At 39.3% G+C, this 27,290-nt stretch overlaps 1 protein-coding gene across 3 annotated transcripts in view; it reads left to right on the top strand.

Annotated features, from left to right (window-relative positions):
- Positions 1-851: 851 nt before the first annotated feature.
- The window catches only part of SPMIP2 (sperm microtubule inner protein 2), a 156,149-nt gene continuing 129,710 nt past the window's right edge, over positions 852-27,290 (top strand). The window contains exons 1-3 of one of the 3 annotated variants that reach the window (XM_064383784.1): positions 6,072-10,672; positions 11,592-11,713; positions 13,787-13,909. In XM_064383784.1, coding sequence (XP_064239854.1) covers positions 13,846-13,909 — 64 coding nt within the window. In that variant the 5' untranslated portion in view covers positions 6,072-10,672; positions 11,592-11,713; positions 13,787-13,845. Of the gene's footprint in view, positions 1,536-6,071; positions 10,673-11,591; positions 11,714-13,786; positions 13,910-14,046; positions 14,532-27,290 lie in introns of those variants that run through there. The other 2 variants (XM_064383785.1, XR_010345354.1) reach the window with 2 other exon arrangements.

Here is a 27,290-nt window from a genome sequence, read left to right on the forward strand (position 1 = left end):
AATAGCTAGAAGAGAGACTTTGGAATGTTTCCAAGAAAAAACAAGTGTTTGAGGTGATGGATATCCTAAATATACAGATTTGATCATTACACATTATCTGTGTATATCAAAAGAAGTACCCCATAAATATATACCAGTATTATGTATCAATAATAATTTTTTTAAAAAAATTACTTGGTTTGCATTCTATCCCTTAATCTTTGTGAATCTTGGTATCATCTGTATGTTTCAGATTACTTTCTTACATCTTCTCAACCATTTTCAAAGCTATTGTGGTGCTTTTAGGAAGCCTATAAAACAATTCTGAGACTTGTATGCAGTGAAAGAACAGAAAAATATGAGAGCTTAATTGGTCCAGCTGGACCTTCTTGTTTATTTACATAAAAATAATAAGCTAATCTGTGTTGAAGGTAGAATCCATTGAAATGTCACAAACTGATGTTGCTTTATCTTTCTCAACAGTGTTTTCTTAGAAATCTCTACCATCTTTTTGTCAATTTACAATAGTCAGAAAATTCTTTCATTTCTTTCTGTGAAAAGCAGTAATTGATAATATTTAATAAATATAAGTGTATCCAACATACCCTTAACATTTGACATCTGTATCTTAAGTCATTCAAATTACATTATGTCAACTAAAAGCCCATGTTTTATACTCTGATTTAAAAAAAAAAATTTTAACTTCATATCATTTAGTAAATTATCTCAGGTTTTAAAAAATAATAATTATTAAGCCTAGGGTGGTGTCGCATATCTGTAACGCCAGCTAACTCTGGAGGCTGAGGCAGGAGGATCACTTGAGCCTAGGAGTTAGAGTCCAACCTGAGCAACATAAGGACACTCTCAAAAAAAAAAAAAAACAGTGGAAGGAGAGAGTAAAAAAAATTAGTTATCATTGTAAACAACTTTCTTTGACAATATCATCATAAGCAAACTGATAGGCATTTTCAATTCAGGATCCTTGTGTGTATTGAATTGTGTGAGGAAAAACCCTGTGAAGCTTCCCCTCCCCCTTTCTCGTGGCTCGGTGGCTGTAGGTTACGTCCATGTGGCTCTAAGCCAAAAGAAATGCCTATGGAAAGGCTGTTCTCAACAGAGGGCTGTCCGCCTTTGTGAAAGACGAGAAGACAAAGCCTAACACAGTTCAACTTCTTTAGAACATTTTCCAGGGAACTGAACATTTTGAATGTTGTACGTGGGAAAACATGCGCCGTGAGAGCCGCACAATGACGGCATTTCACTGTACTTGCCCTTGCCAGGCATTCCAGCGCGCCCTGCCTACGAGGCTAACAAATGGGCTTGAACAGGAGATAGCACAGGCTCGGGAAAGCTCTCCTACCCCACCCCCTTTTGTGCTTACACAAAACGCTCAATTATTTCCTTCTGAAACAGAGGCCAGGTCTGTTCTCAAATACCAAGCTATGGAAGAGGTATGATTACTTAAGCGAGTTCAGGAGGCCTAGAGAAGGGCAAAACAGTACCTTTATAGACTGCAAAACATCACCGAAAGCATGAACAATCATCTCTGAAGGAAGGTAAGCACATCAGCACGGGGTAAGTATCCTCATCTCTAAAGGCTGGAAGCAGGAGCTGTTTTACTCTGCCTCTTTGTGCTTTCTCTATTATATGCTATTCTGTTACATGCTAACATATCATGGTTCACATGTTTGAAACCCCATCTTCTTATTCATTTAGATTTATTTCAGATTATACGGAATCTCAGGCCACTGAGGACCAGATAGCGGGGCAGGCCATTCTCTTTGCCTTTCTTCCATTGTGCTATGTAGACCCCAGAGGCAGTGCTCTCCAAAGAACTGGGACTGGGCAACCTACTGTCCACTACGGGCTCCAGCCTAGTTACTTTTCTGCAGAGCTTGTTTGGTACAGCACAGGAAATTCTACTTCTCTGGGGTTTTCAGTTATCTAAGAGCATCTTGGTATTTTTCAGATTACCAAGAATCTGTGGCAATGTGACTGTGACTCAACAGATAAAGCAGCCAAGATAGACGGTGGCTGACGGAGACTCTGTTTTCTAAGTGTGGATGATAAGCATTAGGAGATAAAAAAAAAACTTTAATCAATCAATGGAACAAGGCAGGAATGAGAAGAATGTTTCTAATTTAAAATCTAGCATAAATGTTGCCCTTAAACTCTGAGAAAATATAAAGAATCAGAGGAAATTTTTAAAATACAAAATTAAGCAAGAAAAGTTGCTTAAATAGATGAGTATATGGTTTCAGATACAAATGGATGTCTGTATGTATGGGGTTTACCTTTTCTGTTAGGATTAAGTAACTTTTTGGAGCAAATTTATTTAGAACTTGATTATTCAGTTTGTCTATAAAAATCTACTTTTTATAGCTCTTTAAAAAGCTTTAAGGCCAGGCATGGTGGCTCACGCCTGTAATCCCAGAACTCTGGGAGGCCGAGGTGGGCAGATCACCTGAGGTTAGGAGTTCGAGACCAGCCTGATCAACATAGGGAAACCCTGTCTGTACTAAAAATACAAAATTAGCCAGGTGTGGTGGCGCGTGCCTGTAATCCAGTTACTCAGGAGGCTGAGGCAGGAGAATTGCTTGAACCTGGGAGGCAGAAGTTGTGGTGAGCTGAGATTGCACCATTGCCCTCCAACCTGGGCAACAAGAGTGAAACTCCATCTCAATAATAATAATAATAATAATAATAAAAAGTTTTAAAATGCGCAAGATAGATTTTTTTTAAAAAAAACATAAATAATATTTTTAACTTTTCTAAATGCTAGGTTCCAGAGCGTAAGTGGTCTAACAGAACTGATCAAGTCATGGTCACTGAAGTGGAATGCTCTAAAAGACCTCAGAGAATACAGGAATGAAAGAATGAGGCAGCCAAAGGTCAAAGTCTGGATAACTTCCAATTTCTATCCACCAGCCCCACCTTATCACAACTCTATGGATAGGTCATTCTTCCAGCATGTGATGGATTGTAGAGAGTCAGTTTTGATGCTTAACACGCTGAAGCTGCACTATAATCACACCTGTAATCGCAGCAGTTTGGGAGGCTGAGGCAGGTGGATCACTTAAGGTCAGGAGTTCAAGGTCAGCCCCACCAACATGGTAAAAGCCCATCTCTTCTAAATATAGAATAATTAGCTGGGTGTGGTGGTGTGCGCATGTAGTCTCAGCTACTTGGGAGGCTGAGGCAGGAGAATCTCTGGAACCCGGGAGGTGGAGGTTGCAGTGAGCCAAGATCATGCCACTGTACTCCAGCCTGGGCAACAGAGCAAGACTCTGTCTCAAACAAAACCAAACAAACAAACAAAAAAATGAACACCCAAACAACAAAAACAAAACTGAAAGTTCAGTATTTAACATTCTTGCTCTTAAAATACTCCCAGTGCTGCTGAGGACTTCTCACTGGCTACCTGTAACCTGTATCCCTACCTCCTGGTGTTCATGCCCTTTGTAATGCCCTACTTTTCAGTGTGAGCTGGGTTTTGTGAACTTGTTTCTAGCAAACACGATGTGGCAGAGGTGATGGAATGTCACCTGTAAGATTAGGTTACAAAATAACTGGCTTCTGTCTCAGTTGCTCTCTCTCATTTTCACCATCTAAAGGAAGCCAGCTACTCCTTCCCTGCCCTTTTTTTTTTTTTTTTTTTTTTGAGACAGGGTTTCACTGTATCATCCAGGCTGGAGTGCAGTGGTGCAATCACTGTCGTTGCAGCGCCAATTTCTTGAGTTCAATAATCATCCTGCCTCAGCCTCCCAAGTTGCTGGGACTACAGCCCACACACCATGACGCCTGGCTAACTTTTGTATTTATTGTAGACAGGGTTTCGCCATGTTGCCCAGGCTGGTCTCAAACTTCTGAGCTCACGCGATCTGCCTGCCTCGGCCTTCCAAAGTGCTGAGATTACAGGCAGGAGTCACCGTGCCTGGCGTCAGCTGCCATGTTTTGAGCTCCTCTATGCAGAGGCACACAGTGCACTCCAATACCCCTCCAAGGAACCAAATCCTGCCAATACCCATGTGAGTGAGCCTGGAATCAGATCCTCCCTCTTGAGTCTTCACAGAAAACCTCAGCCCCAGCTGACGGCTCGCCTGCCGTCTTACGAGAGATCTTGGACTAGAAGCACCCAGCTAAGCAGTGCCCAGATTCCTGACCCATGAAAACTGTGAAATGATAAATATTTGTTGGTTGAAGCCACTAAATTTTAGAGTAATTTGTTATGCAGCAACACATAATGAACCCCCCCAATTTTGTTCAGGTCCATCCTTCCATCTTCTTCAGCCTGCCTTCCCTCGGCCTTTCTCCATTATAGCTATTGCCACCCCACATTCCTTTTACTTCTTTTGTGCAAAAGTTTAAAACTATCTCCTTTAGGTGGCTCTTTTAAGCTATGCCCTAAGGGCTTCTCCTCCTTCACTTTCAACAAAGGTTTGAACCTAAGCAAAACTTTACTGCTAGGTGTTATAAGAACAATTTTTTTCAACTTGTATTAAGAAAGTGAGTAATCCAAAATACATAATGTATCTACAACTTCATCATCTCAAAAATACCTTAGATTTTATATATTTTATAAAGTTGAGATTAAACATCTTGATTAAATAATCAACTCCTTGAATAAACTTTTTATAGTAGACAAATTATTTTCAAATATTTTATATTGAATATTTTTATTTTTGGCTTACCATTTTATTTGGATTATTGCAACATGCTCTTGTGTGAGATGTGTCTACATATGAAACCCTCAACTTTCCAGCCTTCTGGGCTCAGCTATAACTTTTTTTTTTTTTGAGACAAAGTCTCGCTCTGTTGCCCAGGCTGCAGTGGCGTGATCTCAGCCCACTGCACCCCCGCTCCTCAAGTGATTCTCTTGCCTCAACTTCCCAAGTAGCTGGGATTACAGGTGCCAACCATCACGTCCGGCTAATTTTTGTATTTCTAGTAGAGACGGAATTTCACTGTGTTTGCCAGTTTGGTCTCGAACTCCTGACCTCAGGTGATCCGTCCACCTTGGCCTCCCAAAGTGCTGGGATTACAGGCATGAGCCACCATGCCCAGCCAGCTCAACTATGACTTTAACACACTAAAGAAAATGCCTTGTGCCACCCTTGTCCCATTCATTACCTTGAAGAATATTATATTGGAGGTAGCAAATAACTTAAAATTAGGCTTTTCCTCCATTGTCCTGGATGACTGGAGCACAGAGAAACCCTCACGTCTTCCCCCTCCAGGGCAGTGTGTCCCTTCCCTACCTGCCCCCATTCTTCCCATGCTTTTCTTGTCCATCTTGCTGTTTTTTCCCCCAGTTCCAAAGCTCCCAAATTCATTCACCACCACAATTTTATTTCTCCTTAATACAGAGCCTTTTGAATTGATTTTGTTTTTACTTCTGCCATCTAGGTTGTGTGATAGCGGGGAGGGGAGGGGTCTCCGCTTCCAACACAAAGGAGATCCCAGACCCATTTGTGTTTTCTTTCTCAGATGCTGTCCTCCTCCTCAGCTCAAACTTCCTTGCCACTAAAAATAACAGTTTAAAAATGTATACTAGAGTTTAAATTAGATGATTAAGTTTTAAAATCTTGATAAACGAGAAGTCACTTTCTCATTGAAATCTTGCTGAATTTACTAAAAATCAAACATTTTCAAAGTGGAGTATTTTCTTAATCCTGGCCCAAACGCTCATATTATAACCCAGTTTATAATCTATTTCAGGTAAATGGTAACAGCTGTTTTTATGTTATAATTATAAGAACCTCTTTGGGGATCAGTATTCATATATTTGAATGTTCATTTTATGGCACGGCAAATATTAGGAGGTTATGTCTTCTCTTGCAACATCAAAAGAATGACACTGAAACTAATCCTGGATTGTAGCCTGCTGTAAATTATGCACCTCAGGAAGCTGGATGAAGAGGAGACACTCAACTTCAGACATTGGCTCTAAGGAGGAACTGCAGAAGAACTCTGTATTTCTAGTAGAGATAGGGTTTCACCATGTTGGTCTTGAATTCCTGACGTCAGGTGATCTGTCCACCTTGGCTTCTCAATCCTACTCTGGGTGCGGTGGTTCATGCCTGTAATCTCATTACTTTGGGAGACCAGGGCAGGTGGGTCACTTGAGCTCAGGGGTTGGAGACCAGCCTGGAAAACATGGGAAAACTCTGTCTTTACTAAAAATACCAAAATTAGCCAGGTATGATGGTGCATGCCTGTAATCCCAGCTACTCAGGAGGTTGAGGCACAAGAATTCCTTGAATCCAGGAGGCGGAGGTTGCATGAGCAGAGATTGCACCACTGCACTCCAGCCTGGGCAACAGAGCGAGACCGTCTCAAAAAAACAAACACAAAAACCAAACAAAACAAAAGTACCTAGCAAGGCCCTAGCCAGTCAGCAGTGTGCTTGCTAAATAATTAAGAGTTATCACCCAAAATTGTGTTGTTTTGTGGGAGCCCAAATAAACCTCCTGGGGACCCTCTTAAAGCATCTCATAGTGGAAGGGACTTGTTGAGCCAAGGAGTCCAAGTCAGAATGGCTGTTCCAAGAATGGAATGGTAGCCAGAGCCCAGTGGCGGTTGAGCGATCTGGGGATCAGAGATTAGCAGAATTTCACTTTGGCCAATGGCCAATGTAGAGAAGTGCTCCACCGGCTTAGATAAAACATGTTTGAGCAGCAGCCAAGCTAAAACTTACAGAGCAGCAGCCTAGAAGAGAGCAAAGAGAGAAGCATGGGCATCTGGGACCTCCGGAGACTTGAGCTGGTGGACGGAGAAGAGGAGACATTTGAAAGGAGGTTGATTTTTTATAGTTACAGGGGTGGGAAAGATATTAAACTAGAAAAGTATTAGGATTGAATGATATGGTCACCTCATTTGCACTCACAGGCTGGGAAGTTGCAATAGCCCACAGAGGGAATAGTTTCTAGCTATGATCAGTTTTTCATATGGGGGAATTTCAATTATGTAAAAATAACATTTTGAAAAACATGTTTGTTGAAGATCAAAATTAGATTTTGGTTATTAAGACCCCAAAATAATTAGCCAGATTTGGGAATCAACATTCTCAGTCATGGATGTACAATAGGGCAAAACTTTGACACTAAACTGTAGAACTCACCTCTTCAGTGAATAATTCTGTGTCATAACACTACTGTGCAAATAACAAGAAAACCTTGGGCAAAGTGTTTAGCACAATGTCTGGCACATAGTTAAGTGTCCAATTATATTTATTCATTGATCAGTGAAAAAGGCTTCACCAGAAAATTAAATTGGTGGGAGGAGAAAGACCACATAAAACACTAGAGTAATCTTCAAGGGCTTTTGATACCCACAACACCATGAATGAGATGACAGTTTCTTTCACAAGGCAGAATAAAGAGAAGAGCATTCTGAACTGAGAGTCAGGAGTGCTGGGGATTTTTGGTTGTGGTGGTGGTTCTACTTCCAACTCCGCTGGTACCTTTGGTTAACTCCTCAACTAACCTCTCCCAGTGTCAGACAGCTATTGAAAAAAATAAGGGGTTCAGTCTCAGTAATAGATAAGGTTGCTTTTAATGGTAACAACTCACATATTTATAAGATATGACCATTATTTTTTCTATAATACTGGCTTTAACTTATCTGTTGTTTTTAAAGTGTGTGGTATAGCAATTAGAAGATAGCAATTATAATGCTTCATGTATTTAATTTTAAAAACCATGTGTCTATAGAAAAAGCCTAAATGTTGTATAATCCCCAATTAAATTAAGTACAACTGGGGGAAGTTGGGTTGATTGGCTCAGCAGGAATAGCACCACTATACTTCCAGCGTCATCCTACCCAAATTAGAGTTAAATGAGCCAGAGGAAGACTACAGACTCTTTTGTGAGCTAGTGTTGCAAATTCAAATACAAAAAGTAAAGTTATGATGGTTGCTGTTTAAATTTGTGTTAATCGTCTTGTGTTTTTTCAGGGAATGGGGTGGGTGGCAAGGATTCAGGGAAGGTGTGATGAGACCAATATTACAGCTGACATTTATTGAGTGCGTACCATGTATCAGGCACTGTGGCAAGCAGTTTACATCCATTATCCCATTTGACCTATGGGTAGGTACAATGATTCTCATTTCATAGAAAAGCAACCTACCAATGTTACTCAGAATAGTTGTTGGGATTTGAAGCCAAGTCTGTTGCTTTATTCAGTGTGTTTTCCAGATTATTTCCTGAATGCAGAATACATGGAAAAGACATAAAAATATGTGGTACTAGGCTGAGTGCGGCGACTCACAAGTATAATCCCAGCACTTAGGGAGGCTGAGGTAGGAGGATGGCTTGAGCCCAGGAGTTCAAAATCAGCCTGGGAAACAGTGAGACCTTGTTTCTACAAAATGTATAAAAATTAGCCAAGTGTGGTGGCACACACCTCTAGTCTCAGCTACTTGGAGGCTGAGGTTGGGGGAGTTTCTTAAGCCCAGGAGTTTGAGGCTGTAGTGAGCTATAGTCCCACCACTGTACTTTATAGCCTGGACAACAGTGAGACTCTGTCTCAAAAGAAAAAAAAAAAAAAATATATATATATATATATATGCACACACACATGTTTAAGTACCATGTATATTTAAGTACTATACACATAGTACTTAAAAGTATAAGGAAAGGTTCACTGATACATAGTGGCAAAGCTTCCCAGTTGGCGAAGTGTGCTTAGTAATAGGATATTTGAACGTTATTATGTAATTGTAGCATATTCTGACCTGTGTTCCTCTAGAGATCTATCACTGCTGTATGACAAAAGCTTCTAGTTTGTATCTCTTTTATATCATTAAAATGTATGCCTTGATTATTTCGCAACTGTTAAAACAAGATATTTTTACAGGGCCACTGCATTGGCCTCCACAGTTGTAACTGGTGAAGTGGTTATCAACTCTGAAGTAGCTATTAAATTACTGAAGCAAGACAATAGCCAAAATGAGCAGCAAACTCTGAGTTTCATTAGAAGAGGCAACTATTGATTCATAAACAATAGGGGATTTTCTCTAATAAAAGGCATCTGGTGGCCCATGGGGACTACTTTTAGTCCCAGTAATGAGTTCAGTCGCTGTCACAATATTTTATGACACTTTGGGCTTAATTTTAACTGTTCTATTAGCTTGTTGTGCAGCATGTACAAATCCACATCTAGTTAATGCCATCAATTTATTTATTAGCCTCGGTTTTCTTTCTTCTGTTTTTCCTCTGTGTTATTTTGGGATGCTACTACTCACGAGTCAGCCAAACTAGAAAACTGGGGGTCATACTTACTCTTCAATGCACACTCCAAATATGTATCCTCCATGCCTGGTTTAGTTCAGGCCCCATCTCCTTTCCCCTGAACCACTTCAACAGTTACCTGCTGGGCCCCGGACTCCTCGCTTTTCTGAAGCCCATTCTCCACACAGTCAGGTGGCTTCTATTTAAACCCAATACCAACCAGTCTCTGCCTATTTAAAATCTTTCAGAGGGACAGGCGCGGTGGCTTACGCCGGTAATCCCAGCATTTTGGGAGCCTGAGTCAGGAGGATTGCTTGAGCCCAAGAGTTCCAGACCAGCCTGGGCAACATAGTGAGACCCTGTCTCATGGAGTCCCAGCTATTCTGGAGGCTGAGGTGGGAGGATCACCGGATCCCAGGTCAAGGCTGTAGTGAGCTGTGATTGAGCCCCTGCACTGCAGCCTGAGTGACTCAGTGAGACTCTGCATCAAATAAATGAATGAATGAATGAATGAATGAATGAATGTAAAACCCTCAAGGGTCCTCATTGCCTACAGAGTAGAACTCTAGCCTCACCTCCCAGCTCACCCTCTTAGTCATGACTCTCCAGCAATGCGGAACTTGTATTTTTGCTATGCACAGTCCTGCTGGCTGTTTCTCCCCTCCAGCCTTTTGCTCAAGCTATACCCTTTGCCCCAAATGCCCTCACCACCCACCCCAACCTCCAGCTCCCTCTCCCTTGTCTGGATCCTAGTCATTCTCTACAACACAGTTCAAACCTCGCTTCCTCAAGGAAACCCTGCCTCACTACATCGTCAGCCCTCAGCTTCTGTCTTTGCTCCGGGCAAGTGATCTTCCTCTCTGTTCCCCTGACATGAGAAATCAGGTATTTACTAAACGTATTACTACAATTATCATTACCCTAACTGCATTGTATTGTCATTCTCTGTTTACGTGTCTCTTTAGAAATGTTAGCTCATTTTTAAAAAATGTAGGATGGAACAAAGTCAACAACTTGATAGAAAAAGAGATTAGAGACTAGACAATTCATAGTGTATAATGCACAGGTCCCTGACTCACATGAAAACATGTTCAATCACACTAACAAGAACAGAGGTGTAAATTGCTGTTACTATTTCTTACCTGTCATATTGAAAAAAATTAGAAAGTTTCATGACAGTCTGTGGATGAGGCTGTATAAAAATCGGCATTCTCAGGTATTGTGGATGAGAATACAAAATGGTATAACCATGATGGTGGTAGGGTTAGCAACACTGAGCAAAATTACATATGTCTTTTTCCTTTGACCCAGCAATATCATTTCTAGGAATCTATCCCAAAGATGTCTGCAAAAAATCTGAGAAGACGTATGCAGAAAACAACACTTGGCAGCAATTTTTGTAATAGCAAAAAAATTGGAAACTGCCCAATTGACCACTAATAGTGGACTGGTTGAATAAACTGGTAAATGCATTTTGCAGCTGTACTAAAGAGGTGGGGGAGGAGAAATATCTTTATGTAATGCTATGGAGTGATCTCCAGATGTATTGTTAAGAGAAAAAAGCAAGGTAAAAGACAGTATGTTCAGTATGTTACCATTTATTCAGGAAAGGTAAACATATAATTATATATATTATTCTTTATATATATATATAATTCTTCCATATATATGTTTATATATATGTTTGTATTTGAGACAAGGTCTCAGTCTGTCACCCAGGCTGCAATGCAGCTCCCTGTAGTCTCAAACTCCTGGGCTCTCAAGTGATCCTCCCACCTAAGCCTCCCAAGTAGCTGGGGCCATAGGCACAGACCACTGTGTCCAGCTAATTTTTATAGGGACGAGGTCTTGCCATGTTGCCCAGGCTAATTTCAAACTCCTGGGCTCAAGCAATTCACCCATCTTGAACTCCCAAAGTGCTGGGATTACAGGTGTAAGCCACTGTGCCATGCCTTGTAGTTATATTTTTAAAAATGTTTCCTGCAAGAGAAAAAGGAGGGAACAGGAAGAGGGAACAAGGGTAAAAGGTAGACTTCTCTGACCATCCCTTAAGGATTTTACTTTGAAACTATGTAAATATGTTACTTGAGAAATAAAATTTTAAATTTCTAAAAAGTGAAACAACACAAAACAAATGAACCTAAATATATCTCGAATTAGTGGAATAATTTTGTGAAGAAGAACTATCTGGTTCTTCTCTTGTATTTTCCCTTCCCTCCAGCCTTTGCCATCAGAATGTCTGACCCTAAGCCTGCAACAGATTAAAGTTTCTAACACTCTCCAAGGCAAAGCAGAAGCCCGCATTTCCCATGAAGGGTTAATGGGATGTCTTCCAACAAAAACCAAGATCTCATTTCTTTTTTCTTCTTCTTCCTTTTTGAGACAAAGTCTTGCTCCGTCACCCAGGCTGGAGTGCAATGGCGCGATCTCAGCTCACTACAAACTCCTCTTCCTGGGTTCAAGTGATTCTCCTGCCTCAGCCTCCCGAGTAGCTGCGATTACAGGTGCACACCACCATGCCCGGCTAATTTTTGTATTTTAGTAGAGATGGGGTTTACCATGTTGGCAAGACTGGTCTCAAACTCCTGACTTCATGATCTGCCCACCTCGGCCTCCCAAAGTGCTGGGATTACATGCATGAGCCACTGTGCTTGGCCGATCTCATTTATTTTCTGCCTTGTTTACCGAATAATTATTTTCTTCATTTAGGTTCCTTCATTCTCTTCTCAGCATCCTTAAAACCGAAAGTGATGTAAGCAGGCTTCTCTCTACTAGGAATGTCCAAAGTTGGGTGCCTTGGAAAATGGTAGTTCCAAAGACACAAATAGGAACTTTTCAAAGAAAGATACTTTCAGCTAGAGATAGAGAGCCCTTGACTATAGGAACCAGAATTAATTAACCGCAGAAGAGTAGGAAAGCTTCTGAAACTGTAGCGGGCCAGTAGGGAGGTAAAGAAGAGTGCAATGCAGGTCAGGACCAAAGAAAATGACAGCAAAGATCAGTAACACAACAGTGACTGACTCTAGTTGCCCACACTGGGGAAATATAGTCAGTTTCTGGCTAGAAGGTTTGAGTGTTTAAAATGAGAAGCACTCTTGTATAATACATTTGTGCATATCTGCTTACGCTGTCTAGTTATCTCAGGTCAGGTTCTCTTGAAGTTGGGGGCAAGGTGGTAATTTGGGTTCAATACCTGTGAAAGGAAAGGAGAGGAAGCAGGATTGATCAGAGGAAGAAGAACTATGATAAGGGCTCAACACAGCTTTGACCAACCTGATGAGAAATGACTGGTCTTTATACCAATCACCTGACATAGGCTGCCCTGGAAAAGGCTTGACCTCAGGCAGAGGAGGCAGCTCTCTGCAGCTAAAGCAGACCCTGAAAGTGCTGACAGCTGGATGCTGTCTGCTGACAGTCCTTCCTCCAGCTGGGCTACAAGCCCTTCCTTGAAAGGGAACCTACCTGGGTAGCACATCTCTTTGCCTACCGTAAACCTAGTGTAATCCTTTCCAGAGTTAATATAGTGTTTTTCTTTTAATTATCAACATATAAAAGGTATTACATTTACAGTGGAGAACTCCATATATTTAGTGTTGAATACAAAATTACTGTTAGAATTTATCTTCAACGGATTATCAGGTGGTCAATATATTTCTGTGCAAGCTAGGATTGATTGCTGTTCATACATTTATTCATCCCACAAACATCTATTAACTATTTATTGCATACCAGTCTTTGGAATTTGAAATATAAATAAGTATGCTTTCATTATAAACTCTTAGAAGTCAGAGACTAGTGGGGAGGTCGATAAAATAGACAAATAATTAATGTGGTGAGTTAAAAAGATAGGTCTAAACACAGTGCTATAGAGGTTAAAGGGACATGAAGAAGAAAGTACTTAGCTGTGCCTGCAGACATCCTCCTAGAAGAGAAGATGTGACATTGGCTGTCAGAGAACAAGAAATATTTGCATAGCAACATTACAGGAAGAGCAAATTGTATGTTTAAAGGCTGAGAACAATGAAAAAGCATTGCACAGATTGAGAACCACAAAGAAATTGACATGACCCAAGGACAAGCAGTGTTTAAGAAGGGATTGAAATATAAGACTGAAAATATATCTATATATATTTGTGTGGGTAATTATCTCATTCATTTATGTTTTTTTTTTACTGTATTTTATCTTTCCAGTGTTTGTCAAATATATTTAACCATGGTTTGTGGGGGCTTTTTGTTTGTTTTTTGCTACAACACATTTCTGCAAGACATTCTTTGTGAAATGTTGAAAGACAGTGGTGATTGAGCCTGCCAGGTTATCTGAGACATAAGCACATACTGGATCTAGTACCTGAACAAGTGTGTTCTAACTTGATATTGACAAATAAGGAAAAGTTGCTACTGGATGCAAGTTCTGGGAAGGCTATAGCAGTATCTCTATGCTCTTGGAGATTGGAACGCAGAACTCTGCTGAGAGGAACATTCTATCTCCCTGTCATAAAGAGTCCTTAGCAACCACCTGGTTCAGGTCACAGGCAGGGAGAGGAAGGACTGAAGAGTCTTTTGTTCTTTCTGTGCAGCTTAACTGATTTGAAGAAGCTGAAGAAGAAAATCCAGTAGCACAGTTAAGACTTTAGCCATGGCATCTGTATCGTACCAAAAGCCAACATCTACTACTGTGGGAAAACAGATGATTTTTACAGGTAAATAGTTTTTGTGTATGCTTTCACGAGGAGATCTAAACTTACTTTTTCTCTCACATATATGATTGTATATAATGGACATAACAATGAAATTATCACTTTTTTTTTTAATCTCTTTGTTTTTTGCTTTGAGACAGAGTCTCACTCTGTTGCCCAGGTTGGAGTGCAATGGTATGATCTCAGCTCACTGCAACATACTCCTCCCGTGTTCAAGAGATTCTCCAGCCTCAGCCTCCCTAATAGCTGGGATTATAGTCACCCACCATCATGCCCAGCTAATTTTTGCGTTTTTGTAGAGATGGGGGTTTCAATGTATTGGCTAGGCTGGTCTTGAACTCCTGACCTCAGGCGATCTGCCCACTTTGGCCTCTGAAAGTGCTGGGATTACAGGCGTGAGCCATGTACCTGGCCCACTTATGTTTAATTTACATGATACTGCTATCTTATTATGCCCACTCAGTCCGATCATTGATATCTTGTTGCCATAAGCATGTCTTTAACACAGCTGTTGTCACTGTATTTGAAAATTTTTATTATTACTGATTTAAATTTCTCATAACCTTATAAATGACGTGTTTGATTGATAAAAATTTGAGCAAGGTATGCATTAAACCTAGTAAAATTATTGGTTTGTGTTTTGTTCCTTCAACTTTAAATATTTTGGACATTGTATGCAAAATTATAATAAAATCTAAAAAATAGAATATGACTAGTTGTGGTAAGTCTATAAGACATAAACTAAACTTCATCTTATTTCCTTTTTTTCCAATTTATTTATTGAGACAGTCTTGCTTGTTGCCCAGGCTGGGGTGCAGTCAGTGGCACAATCTTGGCTCTTTGCACCCTCCGCCTTCCAGGTTCAAGTGATTTTCCTGCCTTAGCCTCCTGGGTAGCTCAGACTATAGGCAGGTGCCACCATGCCTGTTTGTTTGTTTGTTTGTTTGTTTGTTTGTTTAATTTTTAATAGAAATGTCATTTCACCATGTTGGCAAGGCTGGTCTCAAACTCCTGACCTCAAGTGATCTGCCTATCTTGACCTCCCAAAGTGTTGGGATTACAGAGGTGAGCCACTGTGCCTGGCCTTTCTTTTTTTTTCCAAATTGTGAGCATATTTTACAATATTACGGAAAAATAATCAAATGCATTATTTATGGTGGACATTTATGATTTGTGTTGCTCATCATCCATCTCATCCACTCCCTTTCTTGTGACTCACCCAGCTTTGGGAAAACCATCTCTTTCCTCACTCTTACCCCATTTTTACTCCTGTGAGAAGAACTTTGTCAACTAGAGTGCACTGCTTATCTGCAATTCTTTTGCCTTTATTCTTACAAACTCCATTCATTTCCAAAGTTAATTAGGCCCACACATTTTCTCGCTAACCTCTTCGGTAAGGTTAATTTATGCACTTGTAACATAGTTAGATTTCTTGTCACAGTCTGAATTTCTTCCTGAAATCCCATGATCTCCCAAATAATTTTTTAAAAAATTTGCATTCATTAAGATTTGCTCTTTATGCTATAAAGCATATGGGGGTCTTGACAAATTAGTAAGACCAGGCATTCACCATTATAGTACCATACAGAATAGTTTCTCCAATTGAAAAATCCCCTGGGCTTCACCTGTTCATTCCCCACTCCTCCCTTTCCCCCTAGCTTCTGGCAACCACTGATCTTTTCACTGTCCTACAGTTTTGCCTTTTCTTGAATGTCATAAAGCTGGAGTTACACAGTATGTAGTCTTTTCAGATTGGCTTCTTTGCCTTATCAATATCATTTAAGGTTTCTCCATATAATTTCATGATTTGATAGCTTATTTCTTTATATCACTGAATAATATTTCACAGTGTGGATGTGGCACATTTTTTTCATCCATTCACTTATTGAAAGACATCTTGGTGGCTTCCAATTTTTGACCATTGTGAGAAATGCTTCTATATACATTTAAGTGCAGGCTTTTGCATGGATATGTTTTCAAATCTATTTGAGAAATGCCTAGGAGAGTAATTGCTGGATCCCATGTTAAGCCAAGCTGTCTTCTAAACTAGCTATACTATTTAATAAAAATTTCCATCAGCGATGAATCAGAGTCTCTGTTGCTTCGTGTCCTTGTCAGCCTTTGGTATTGTCTGTTTGTTTACTTTTTGCCATAGTTTGTTTTAGTTCTTAATTTCCTAATCACCAAAGATGTTAAGTATCTTTTCATATACTTACTTGCCATCTGTATATATTTGTTAGTGAAGTATCTGTTTATATTTGCCTATTTTATAATTTTTTTTTCTTATTGTTCTGTTTTAAGAGAGAGTGTGTGTGTGTTTTAGAGACAAGATCTCACTGTGTTGTCCAGGCTGGTATCGAATTCCTGAGCTCAAGCAATCATCTCACCTCAGCCTTCCAAATTACTGGGATTACAGGCATGAACCACTGCGCCCAGCCCAAGTTTTGTATATATTTTGGATACAAATGTTTTATAAGTGTTTCACAAAAAAATTTTCTTACAGTCTATCACTTGTCTTTTCATTCTCTTAACATAGTCTTTCATAGAGAAGAAACTTTTAGTTTTAATAAAGTACAACTAAACGTATTTTTTCTTTTATGGATTTTGCTTTTGATACTACATTTTAGAACCGATCACCAAAAAACAAGCTCAGTTAGATTTTTATCCTGTGTTTTCTTTTAGACATTTTACAATGTTATGTTTTCATTTAGGTCTATAATCCATTCTGGAGAGATTTTTGTGCCTTTTAAACTTTAATTTTAATCAGCCAATAAATTTCCTCTTTTCCCTAGCCAGTTTGGGTTGGGTTTTCTGTCATTTGGGACTGTGCAAGGGTCTTAATACTTAAAATTTCTTGTAACTGATGCCAGTGTATCTGCTTAGTTTTATATATTTACATAGTTCAAATTCTTGTCACCTTTGATGGATTTCTGTCTTTCATTATATTCACATATAATACTTAGTTTCATGGCCTCCTGTTTTTTCACTGTTACAAATTTATGTGAATATTTTGCATAAATTATTTTTCTTGTTCTCTTATTATCTTGTGGTATATTTATAGAAAGCAGAATTAGCAGGTAAAAGATACAAGCAGATGTAAAACTTATTAATGCCACAAGCTTTAGAGGATTGTGTAGACGATGAACAATGTATATGTATTTGAAGCCCATCAGTTTTTTGTTTTTTTTTTTGGGACAGTCTCCCTCTGTTGCCCAGGCTGGAGTGAAGTGGCATGATCTCAGCTCACTGCAATCTCTCCTGCTAGGGTTCAAGTGATTCTCGTGCCTCAGCCTCCTGAGTAGCTGGAATTACAGGGGCACACCTCCATGCCCAGCTAATTTTTTGTATTTTTAGTAGAGTTAAGTTTTCACCATGTTGGCCAGGCTGATCTCGAACTCCTGACCTCAAGTGATCTGCCTGCCTCGGCCTCCCAAAGTGCTGGGATTATAGGCTTGAGCCACCACAACCTGCCCCTGCCAATATTTTTAAAAATCATTTTTATTTAATTTCAATAAGGATATGTCAATCCATTTTTGCCTTTGCCTTTTACAAATTTTATTGTGACTATTTTTTTTTTTTTTTAGAAAGAAAGAAAAAAAGAATGAAGAACAGGAAGAAAAAGGAAGAGAAAGAGAGAGAGAGAATGGGAGTATTGCTTTCTTGCCCAGGCTAGAATGCAATTTAGTAATGGGTATTGAAAAACACTTTTATACCAATAATTATACTTAATGATGTAGACAGGAAGGAATAAGGGAAGAAAATAACAAACAAGCAGCTAACCAATATTTCATTTAAACCTATGAAATGCTATGCGATTACTGAGGAGTGATTTACTTCCAATTATGTAGTCACTTTTGGAATAGGTGTGAGGTGGTAATGTATGTTTTGTGTATTTGAAGTGGAGAGTTCTATAAATGTTTATTAAGTTTACTTGTTCCGGGTCTGAGTTCAAGTCCTGGATGTCCTTGTTAATTTTCTGTCTCGTTGATCTATAGAATCGTTAGCTCTTCTTGTTACATTGATCCTTTTGCCATTATGTAATGTCCTTCTTTGCCTCTTTTGATCTTTGTTTCTTTAAAGCCTACTTTATCAGAGGCGAGAATTGCATCTCCTGCTTTTTGTTTGTTTATTTTTACTCTCTGTTTGGATGGTAAATCTTCCTCCTTCTCTGTTTTGAGTCTTTGTGTATTGTTGCATGTGAGATGGGTCTGGATGCAGCATACCGATGGGTTTTGTGACTATTTTAAAACACACACCAATGAACTCCCACTTACCTGTCACCCATATTCAACATTTATCAGAATTTTGCCACATTTGACTCACATCTCTCTTGTCTTTTTCTTGTGCAAAATATTTTAAGCCCAGATGTCATATTATTTCATTTACATATCTTATTGTGCATCTCAAAAAATATGAACATATTCTTACATAGCCACATTACCCTGATTGCACCTAACAGAATTAATAACTATCCTTTGGCATCATGTAATTAACAACTCCATAATAAAATTTTCCTAGCTGAGCGTGGTGGCTCATACCTGTAATCCCAGCACTTTGGGAGGCCGAGGCGGGCGGATCATGAGGTCAAGAGATCGAGACCATCCTGGCCAACATGGTGAAACCCCGTCTTTACTAAAAATACAAAATAGGAGAATTGCTTGAACCCAGGAGGCAGAGGTTGTTGTGAGCTGAGATTGTGCCACTGCACTCCAGCCTGGTGACAGAGTGAGACACCATCTCAAAAAAATAATAATAGAATAAATAAATAAATAGAATTTTCCTGATTGTCTCTAAAATGTATTTTTACAGTTGATTTTGAGAATAAGGATCCAACATACATTGCATTCAGCTATGTTTTCTCTTTCTGTCTCTTTTAAACTGCGCCAGTCTTCCCTTCTTTTTTTCCCTGCCATTTACTTGTTGCAGAAACAGGATCAGTTATACAGCAGAAATGTCCAACATTCTGAATTTGTCAATTGCTTCCTTCTCACATCATTTAACTTGTTGTTTCATTCTCTGTAAACTGAATTTGGCTCTAGAGACTTGATTATAGCCAAGTTCAACTCTTTAGGGATACTTGTGTCTTAGATGGTACTCCAGTCAATTCACAGAAATCAAACTTTTAAGCTGTTCAAGATTAGTAATTTTAACTCCTATAAGGCCCATCACTTACCACCTTTCTAACCTATTAAGGCTTGGAGCTCTTTCCTCCATGTTTGGAACTGTTTTTAAATCTCGTAAAAACATTAGTTTAAGTGAAGTACTCAAGCTAGGCAAACAAAAGATTGATTTAATCTATGCAAATATTGTTTAGTTGTAATAAAAACATGAAAAATATCTTGTCCCTATTAATAATTAACATAAGCTAATAAAATATCATGACAAATAATTAAAACATTATTTTGGATGTTGATGTTGAAAAAAAAGCATATAGGAGGATGAGAAAATACTGAGAAATTTTGCAGCAATTCTGAGAGTTACTCTAGAACACTTTTAAGGGTTTCATAGGATTTTTATTGATTTCTGATTTAATTTTAAAGTGAAATTTTGGCTGAACGTGGTGGCTCACGGCCTGTAATCCCAGCACCTGGGAGGCCAAGGCAGGTGGATCACTTGAGGTCAGGAGTTTAAGAACAGCATGACCAACATGATGAAGCCCCATCTCTACTAAAAATACAAAAACTTGCTGGAAATGGTGGTGTACCCCTGTAATTCCAGCTACTTGAGAGGCTCAGGCATGAAAATTGCGTGAACTTGGAAGGCAGAGGTTGCAGTGAGCCGAGATCACACCACGGCAATCCAGCCTGGGTGACAGAGTGAGACTCCTTTTCAAATTAATTATGTAATTAATGAAATTTTGCTTTCTCTTGGCATAAGTATAACACTACTCTTTTTTTTCCTTTTTTCTTTTGAGACAGGGTCTTTCTGTCAACCAGGCTAGAGTGCAGTGGCACGATTATGGCTCACTGCAGCCTCGACCTCCCTGGGCTCAGGTGATCCTCCTACCTCAGCCTCCCTAGTAGGTGAGACTACAGGCATGTGCCATCACGCCTGGTTAATTTTTATATGTTTGTAGAGATGGGGTTTCACCATATTGCCCAGGCTGGTCTTGAACTCCTGGGCTCAAGCAATCTGCCCACTTTGGCCTCCAAAAATGCTGGGATTACAGTTGTGAGCTACAGCACCCAGCCAACACTAATTTATTATTGATAACTACAGTTATTTTAATTTTCATTTTTAAAAATTTCTATGGAGACTTCATTATTCTATGTGGTGATTCATAGTATGTATTTATCTGTTATACTTTGACTACTTTGGTATATTTTGACTAATTTGATCACTCATCAAGTCTTATTTTTCTTTTTTTTTTTTTTTTTTTTTGAGACGGAGTTTCGCTCTTGATACCCAGGCTGGAGCGCAATGGCGCGATCTCGTTTCACCGCAATCTCCGCCTCCTGGGTTCAGGCAATTCTCCTGCCTCAGCCTCCTGAGTAGCTGGGATTACAGGCACGCGCCACCGTGCCCAGCTAATTTTTTGTATTAGTAGAGACGGGGTTTCACCATGTTGACCAGGATGGTCTCGATCTCTTGACCTCGTGATCCACCCGCCTCGGCCTCCCAAAGTGCTGGGATTACAGGCTTGAGCCACCGCGCCCGGCCAAGTCTTATTTTTCTATCAAATTTTGATATATTTCCTTTTAAAATACATTTTTGATGCTAGTTTTTTATCCTATATATTTGAAATCCAATTTAACAAATTGAATGCCAATTAAATACTAAAAACTTGGCCATGAGCATTGGAGGATACAAAAATATACATGAAAAAAGTTCTCTTTTTTCTAGAAGCTTATAATCTATTGCATAACCAGAACATAATAGGGTTGGTTTGCTCAATCTAAATATCCATCACAGCATAGTGTGGCATCCAAAGGAAATACAAATCCAATTCCAAAACCCTGAGAAATAACGAAAAATTACCTCACATAACACTCCACAAAACTCAGCCATATGTTTTGTTTTGTCTTCCCACTCATTTCTCTTCTTTTTGAGTATCATAGTTACAGCATAAGTTACTTCCTACATTGCAGATGGATCTTGGAATTTATTTAGTTTTCAATTAATAAAGGGATTGAAATTCTTTTTGAAAAAACTATTAGTGAATCCAAAGCCTTTTTAAAAAGTTGATATATAACATAAACTCTATTAAGTACATTAATTTGTCTTCAGCTTAATAGCATTTTACAAAGGGAGCATCTTTATGTATACACTTTTAGATTAAGATAGTGAATATTTTTATCACTCCAAGAAGTCCCTGTATGTCCTTTTGCAGTCAGTCCTCCCACAGTCAAACGCTGTTGTGAGTGCTATATTTCGTGTTTTCGATAACTGTGAGTTTTAATCTAATGATGCAAGCTAATCATCTGTACTTTTTTTTCTTTCTTTTTTTGAGATGGAGTTTCACTCTTGTCGCCCAGGCTGGAGTGCAATGGTGCAATCTCTATTCACTGCAACCTCTGCCTCCCAGGTTCAAGCGATTCTTCTGTCTCAGCCTCCTGAGTAGCTAGGATTATAGGCACCCACAACTACGCCTGGCTAATTTTTGGCATTTTTAGTAGAGATGGGATTTCACCATGTTGGCGAGGCTGGTCTCGAACTCTTGGCCTCAGGTGATCCACCCACCTCGGCCTCCTAAAGTGCTGGGATTACAGGCATGAGCCACCATGCCCAGCCTCATCTGTACTTTTAAAACATTTATTTGCTGGCTATTTTTCCACAAAAGTTTTACTACCAATTTGCTAAGTTGTATAATGACGTAGTGGGAAGATTTTATAAATAATGTTTGTTTTTTTGAAATGGAGTCTTGCTCTGTTGCCCAGGCTGGAGTGCAGTGGCATGATCTCAGCTCACTGCAGTCTCTGCCTCCTGGGTTCAAGCGATTTTCCTGCCTCAGCCTCCTGAGTAGCTGAGATTTCAGGTGTGTGCAACCACGCCCAGCTAAGCTTTGTATTTTTAGTAGAGATGGGGTTTTGCCATGTTAGCCAGGCTGATCTCGAACTCCTGAGCTCAAGTGATCCACCTACCTTGGCTTCCCAAAATGCTGGGTTACAGGCGTAAGCCTAGATAATGTTATTTTTGTATTACAAAGATTTTACTACAAAAAACTTATAAACAAAATTATAAAGAAAATTTAAAAAATACTTTAGAGCATGGTTATATATTTTAAAAAATCTGTTTACATACAAATGACATTTGCTTACCTAGTCCCAGGTCCTATGCAATTTTAAAGTTTAAAACTTGGGCTGAATGTGGTGGCTCCCACCTATAATCCTAGCACTTTGGAAGGAAGAGGCGAGAGGATCACTTGAGCCCAGGAGTTTGAGACCAGCCTGGCCAACACAGAGAGACTTCATCTCTACAAAAAATAAAAATAAAAAAAATTGGTGAGTGTAGTGGTGCACACCTGTGGTTGCAGCTACTCAGAAGGCTGATCAGGAGGATAGTTTGGGCCCGGGAGGTTGAAGCTGCATTGGGCTGTGATCACACCACTGCACTCCAGTATGGGCAACAGAGCAAGGCCCTATCTCAAAAGGAAAAAAAAAGGTTAAAAATTACATTGATTTAAAAATACATTCTTTAATTCAGATTTTTCTTCATCAATTCTGACTTGGCCCAAATTAAATATAGTTGTGGAATAGTTAATATAGGACATAAAATTACAAAGGTACTATAACAGATAATCTAATTTCACCTATTTTTTCACATTGGAATACTCAGGGTTCAGGTAAGTTAAGTGACTTGCTGAAGGCCACACAGCCTTAATCAGAAGGATGGAAGCCTCTGCCTGCTCCCTGTTTATATGGGGTATTTATGTGCCTTACATCCAGATTACTGACTAAATAAAAGTATTAATATATTTAGTCAGCCATCATAGATCTACTAGACAATCTGCTCATGTAAACTAGAAATATTACAGAACTCTACCTTACAAAGGAGTGATCACAGCAGGAAATATCTGTTAGAAATACATTAGAATTGGAAATACTCTCTAGCAAATGGCCAAAAAACGATATGATGAATGAAACTGTAAGTGGTAGAAGTACATAAATGAATATGTAATTTTGAAATGTATTGCTCCATTAGCCAGCATTTCAGACCCACTTATTCATCTTATTTTTTGCTCTGTGAAACTGTCATACTAATAGTTATGTCTCAGATTCAATTATTTTAAAAATAGAAAATGACTTCACACTGAATTGTCTGTGGTTTCCTGTTTGAAGAAATAATAAAATAGTCCTACTGCAAATTCAGCTTAAGTCCCTGCACTATAATCCACAAGGCAACTCTTTTAGATTTTAAAAAACTGATTCATGACAAAAGCTTACACACTTTAATGGTACTGAAATATCTGATTGACTAAACTGCATTTTATTTTATTTTCATCTGCATTTTATTCTGTTGTCATAGCATGTAGTTTGCTCTGAATCAAAATCTGTTCTATTATTTGAAGATATAGTGCAGACAATATACATATATCCTCATGATTCTTCAGCCTATTCAAAAATAATAAATTAAAAGCTAAGAGAGTGGGAAGTGATCTTCTGATAGAATATAATGGGCCATTTATTTAAAACAAAATTGCCAAATATCTAGTTAGCTTAATCATATCCAGTTGCAGTGATTTATTTGCTTACTGGGGGCATATTAGATGTTAGGCATTTCTATCATAACAGCAAAAGTGGGAGACCTTATTCATTTTCCTCCACCAAACACTGTTATTTTTATAAAACGAATTATTACTTTTACAAAACCATAAAAGTTACATGAAAGCCTTATCTATAGGTGAAAGTAGCTCCAAATCAATCCTACCTTAAACTGATGGTCATCTAAATCAACACAATGTGATTTGCAGAAAAAAAAATCAGTTGCTGCCATCCATTTGAAAAGCACCTGAACCAACCCCTTAGAAGAAGACTTCTAAGGAAAAGCTTTGTCTTATCTTCATGTTTTTTTGGTTTTTGTTTTATAGATGCATAAATATAAATATATGTATATAATATATGTAAATATATAACATGTAAATATATGTATATGCATGAGCTAAGATGGGAGGAGGATTTATTTGCCTTTCCATGGTTTGATTTAATTTCCCAAAGTTGATTATGTAGGTTATGTTAATATCACTTCTTTATTTTTTTATTTTTTATTTTTTAGCACAAACACATTTATTTCTTAACCAGAGGGATAATCCTAATTAATTCAGCACTGAAATAGCTGCATGTAAAATGTTTGTGATAAAGATAATTGAACACAGTAATGAAAAAAAAGAAGCAGTATGGAGATTTGCTCATTTAACTGAGCTTGTTCATTCTTATGGCTAATCCTGTCCAAAGTGATGATGGAATTTTTATTCTACCTTTTAATAGATCCGAGAACAGGTGACATTGCTCATGACACAGTCTACCACGAATGTTCCATCTTTCAATTTTCTTGTTATTGTTCTTTTCTTCGCATCCCACTCCTGATGCTGAACCAATGCTCCATCTGCAAAGTTGCAGACAGTCTGAATTTTTCTGTCATGAGCTATAGTTTCTTCAAACTTCTCTCCTAGGGTACAAGAAAACTCTGCTGTTTTCTAAGTGCTCTCAGTTTTTATGGTGAGGTTTTTGCCATCACAAATGATGATAACTCTGGTTTGGCCATTGTGCTCATTTTTCTCAAAGCTATTCTCACTCCTGGTTCCTTCACGTATTCATCAAAGCCTTTGCTGTCCACCAGCAAATCCAAGATCATGCCACTGCACTCCAGCCTGGGCTACAGAGCAAGACTTGGTTAGGCTTGAGAGTCTGCATTTCCATCAACCAGGTGATGCCCACCCTGCTAGATCCAGGACCACACTTTGAGTAGCAAAGATCTAAACTATTCTGGTTCCACCATTTACTTATTGTTGTGACCTTGGACAAGATACTTACCTGTCTGTCTCGGTTATACCACCTGTAAAATGGTCATAATAAAATCTACCTCATAGGGTTTTAAGTGCGGTATCGTGTGCAGAGTACTTAGTGTCTGGCATGTGGTAGGCTTCACATGTGTTAAATATGTGTATGTATATTGTCACCTGATATACATCACAAGCAATATAAGTAAACTGATGGCTATGGGCCTAGAAGATGAAGTTATTTGTAATGCTAATTATTAACCTGATAAACACTGGCTTTTTGGATTTTCTTGTAAACCTGATCTAAATAACATTAAAGAAAAACAAGTTCCATTAATAGCATTTTATAGTAGAGGGCGGGCATGATGGCTTACGCCTGTAATCCCACCACTTTGGGAGGCTGAGGTGGGTAAGATCACTTGAGGTCAGAAGTTCAAGACCAGCCTGGCCAACATGGCGAAACCCCATCTCTACTAAAAATATAAAAAATAGCCAGGTGTGGTGCCAGGTGCCTGTAGTCCCAGCTACTTAAGAGGCTGAGGAGGAGAATTGCTTAAACTTGGGAGGCAGAGGTTGCAGTGAGCCGAGATTGCGCCACTGCACTCCAGCCTGGGCAACAGAACAAGACTCTATCTCAAAAAAATATATATATATTATCATAGAATGGCTGAGTTTGGAATTCTGCCTATAAACTTCACTAGTTTACATAATCTTGGTTGATGAAAACTCTATGTCATTCCATAGTAAGAAAGAAAGATCTCATTAAGGTGTTCTAGTGGGAAGCTTTTAACTACAGGCGTCATTTTGTCTGTTTACCCTGAGTCCATTTCCCTTTTCTTTTTTCCCTTTTCTGAAAGAGGAGAGGTAGCAAGTGCTGAACTACAGCAAAGAAGCACTTTACCCTTAACTCCTGCTGTGTATGATCCTAGTCAATTTCATTCACAGCAAGTGATAAAGGATAAAGTGCCTCACTGTCTTGCTAATCCCAGTTGCCAGCAATTATCTCAGAAAAGGTAGAACCTTTCACTGTGCCTATTAAAAGCCCCCTTTGACCAAAGATACCACCTTTTAGAAAAATATACCTCGGGGAAAAGTCTGCAGTGGATAGCAGATTATCCATGCCTTCAAGAATAATGGTACTGAAATAGACATCAAATCATTTAGTTGGTCAAATCATTTATTTGAGGCAGTACTTTCTAAAATAAAGGAGATAATTTCTCGAAAGGACAGGATTGTAGGAGTGGTGGTCATTTGAGAGGAGGAAACGAACCGCTGATGGATGCCCCTGCTCTGTAGTAAGGATTGAAACGGACAAACATCACACCGAGTCCAGCTACTTTGTTTCCAAGCTAAGTCTGAGTAGAATTCAGTTCCTTCCTAGTCAGGATGATGCCTAGCTGTAGCTCTGAAAAGGACCTACAACAGCCTTGGAAAGCCTCCTAGAGGAGAGAAGAGATCTGCTTTATCTCTAAGTTTTATTCTTGGCAATCAGGTGACCTTCTTGGGCTGGAGGAGCGGAGACCTGAGGGCAGAGCCAGGAACAAGAAATGGCTGGAACAAGTGCAGCAGCTTCTAAGTTTATTAAACAATGATCAAAACTCACAAATGCATAAATAGAGGCAACGGTGGTTACTGAGGAAAAAAGAGACACAGTGTGCCATAAAATGTCAGCCCACATGCCTGTAATCCCAGCGCTTTGGGAGGCCGAGGTGGGTGGATCACGAGGTCAAGAGATCGAGACCATCCTGGCCAACATGATGAAACCCTGTCTCTACTAAAAATACAAAATTAGCTGGGTGTGGTGGCGCGTGCCTGTAGTCCCAGCTACTCGGGAGGTGGAGGCAGGAGAATCGCTTGAACCCGGGAAGCAGAGGTTGCAGTGAGCTGAGATCGTGCCACTACACTACAACCTGATGATAGAGCCAGACTCTGTCTCAAAAAAAAAAAAAAAAAAATGTGAGCCCAATCCTGTTTTTGGGTTCTTTGTGAACATTCTGTCCATGATACAGCCGTTCTGTTGGTGGCTTTAGAGGATGACTCTAGAAGATTGTGAGATTTAGTCATAACATCTAGCTTTAATTTAAGTCAGATTATCTCCAAATTTGTCCAGTCATTTTTGTAAGAGGAAGTGACATAACCACAGGGTCCTCCAGAACCAATAGGATATAGCGAATGAGGGATTGGCTCATGTGATGATGGGGGAGAAATCCTATGATCTGCTGTCTGTAAGCTGCAGCACCAGGAAAGCCAGTGGGACAGTTCCACTCCAAACCCGAAGGCCTGAGAACTGATGTCTGAGGGTCCAAGTGGAGCACAGATTTGCCATTTTTCTACTTTTGGCTCTATTCATGCCCTCCAGGAATTGGACGATGCCCACCCACATGGGTGAGAGGGTCTTCTGTCCTCAGTTTACCAATTCAAATGTTAATCTCCTCTGGAAACACCCTC

The sequence above is a fragment of the Aotus nancymaae genome, unplaced genomic scaffold, assembly GCF_030222135.1.
Source record: "Aotus nancymaae isolate 86718 unplaced genomic scaffold, 86718_ANA_hifiasm-v0.15.2.pri h1tg000033l, whole genome shotgun sequence".
Taxonomy (NCBI): domain Eukaryota; kingdom Metazoa; phylum Chordata; class Mammalia; order Primates; family Aotidae; genus Aotus; species Aotus nancymaae.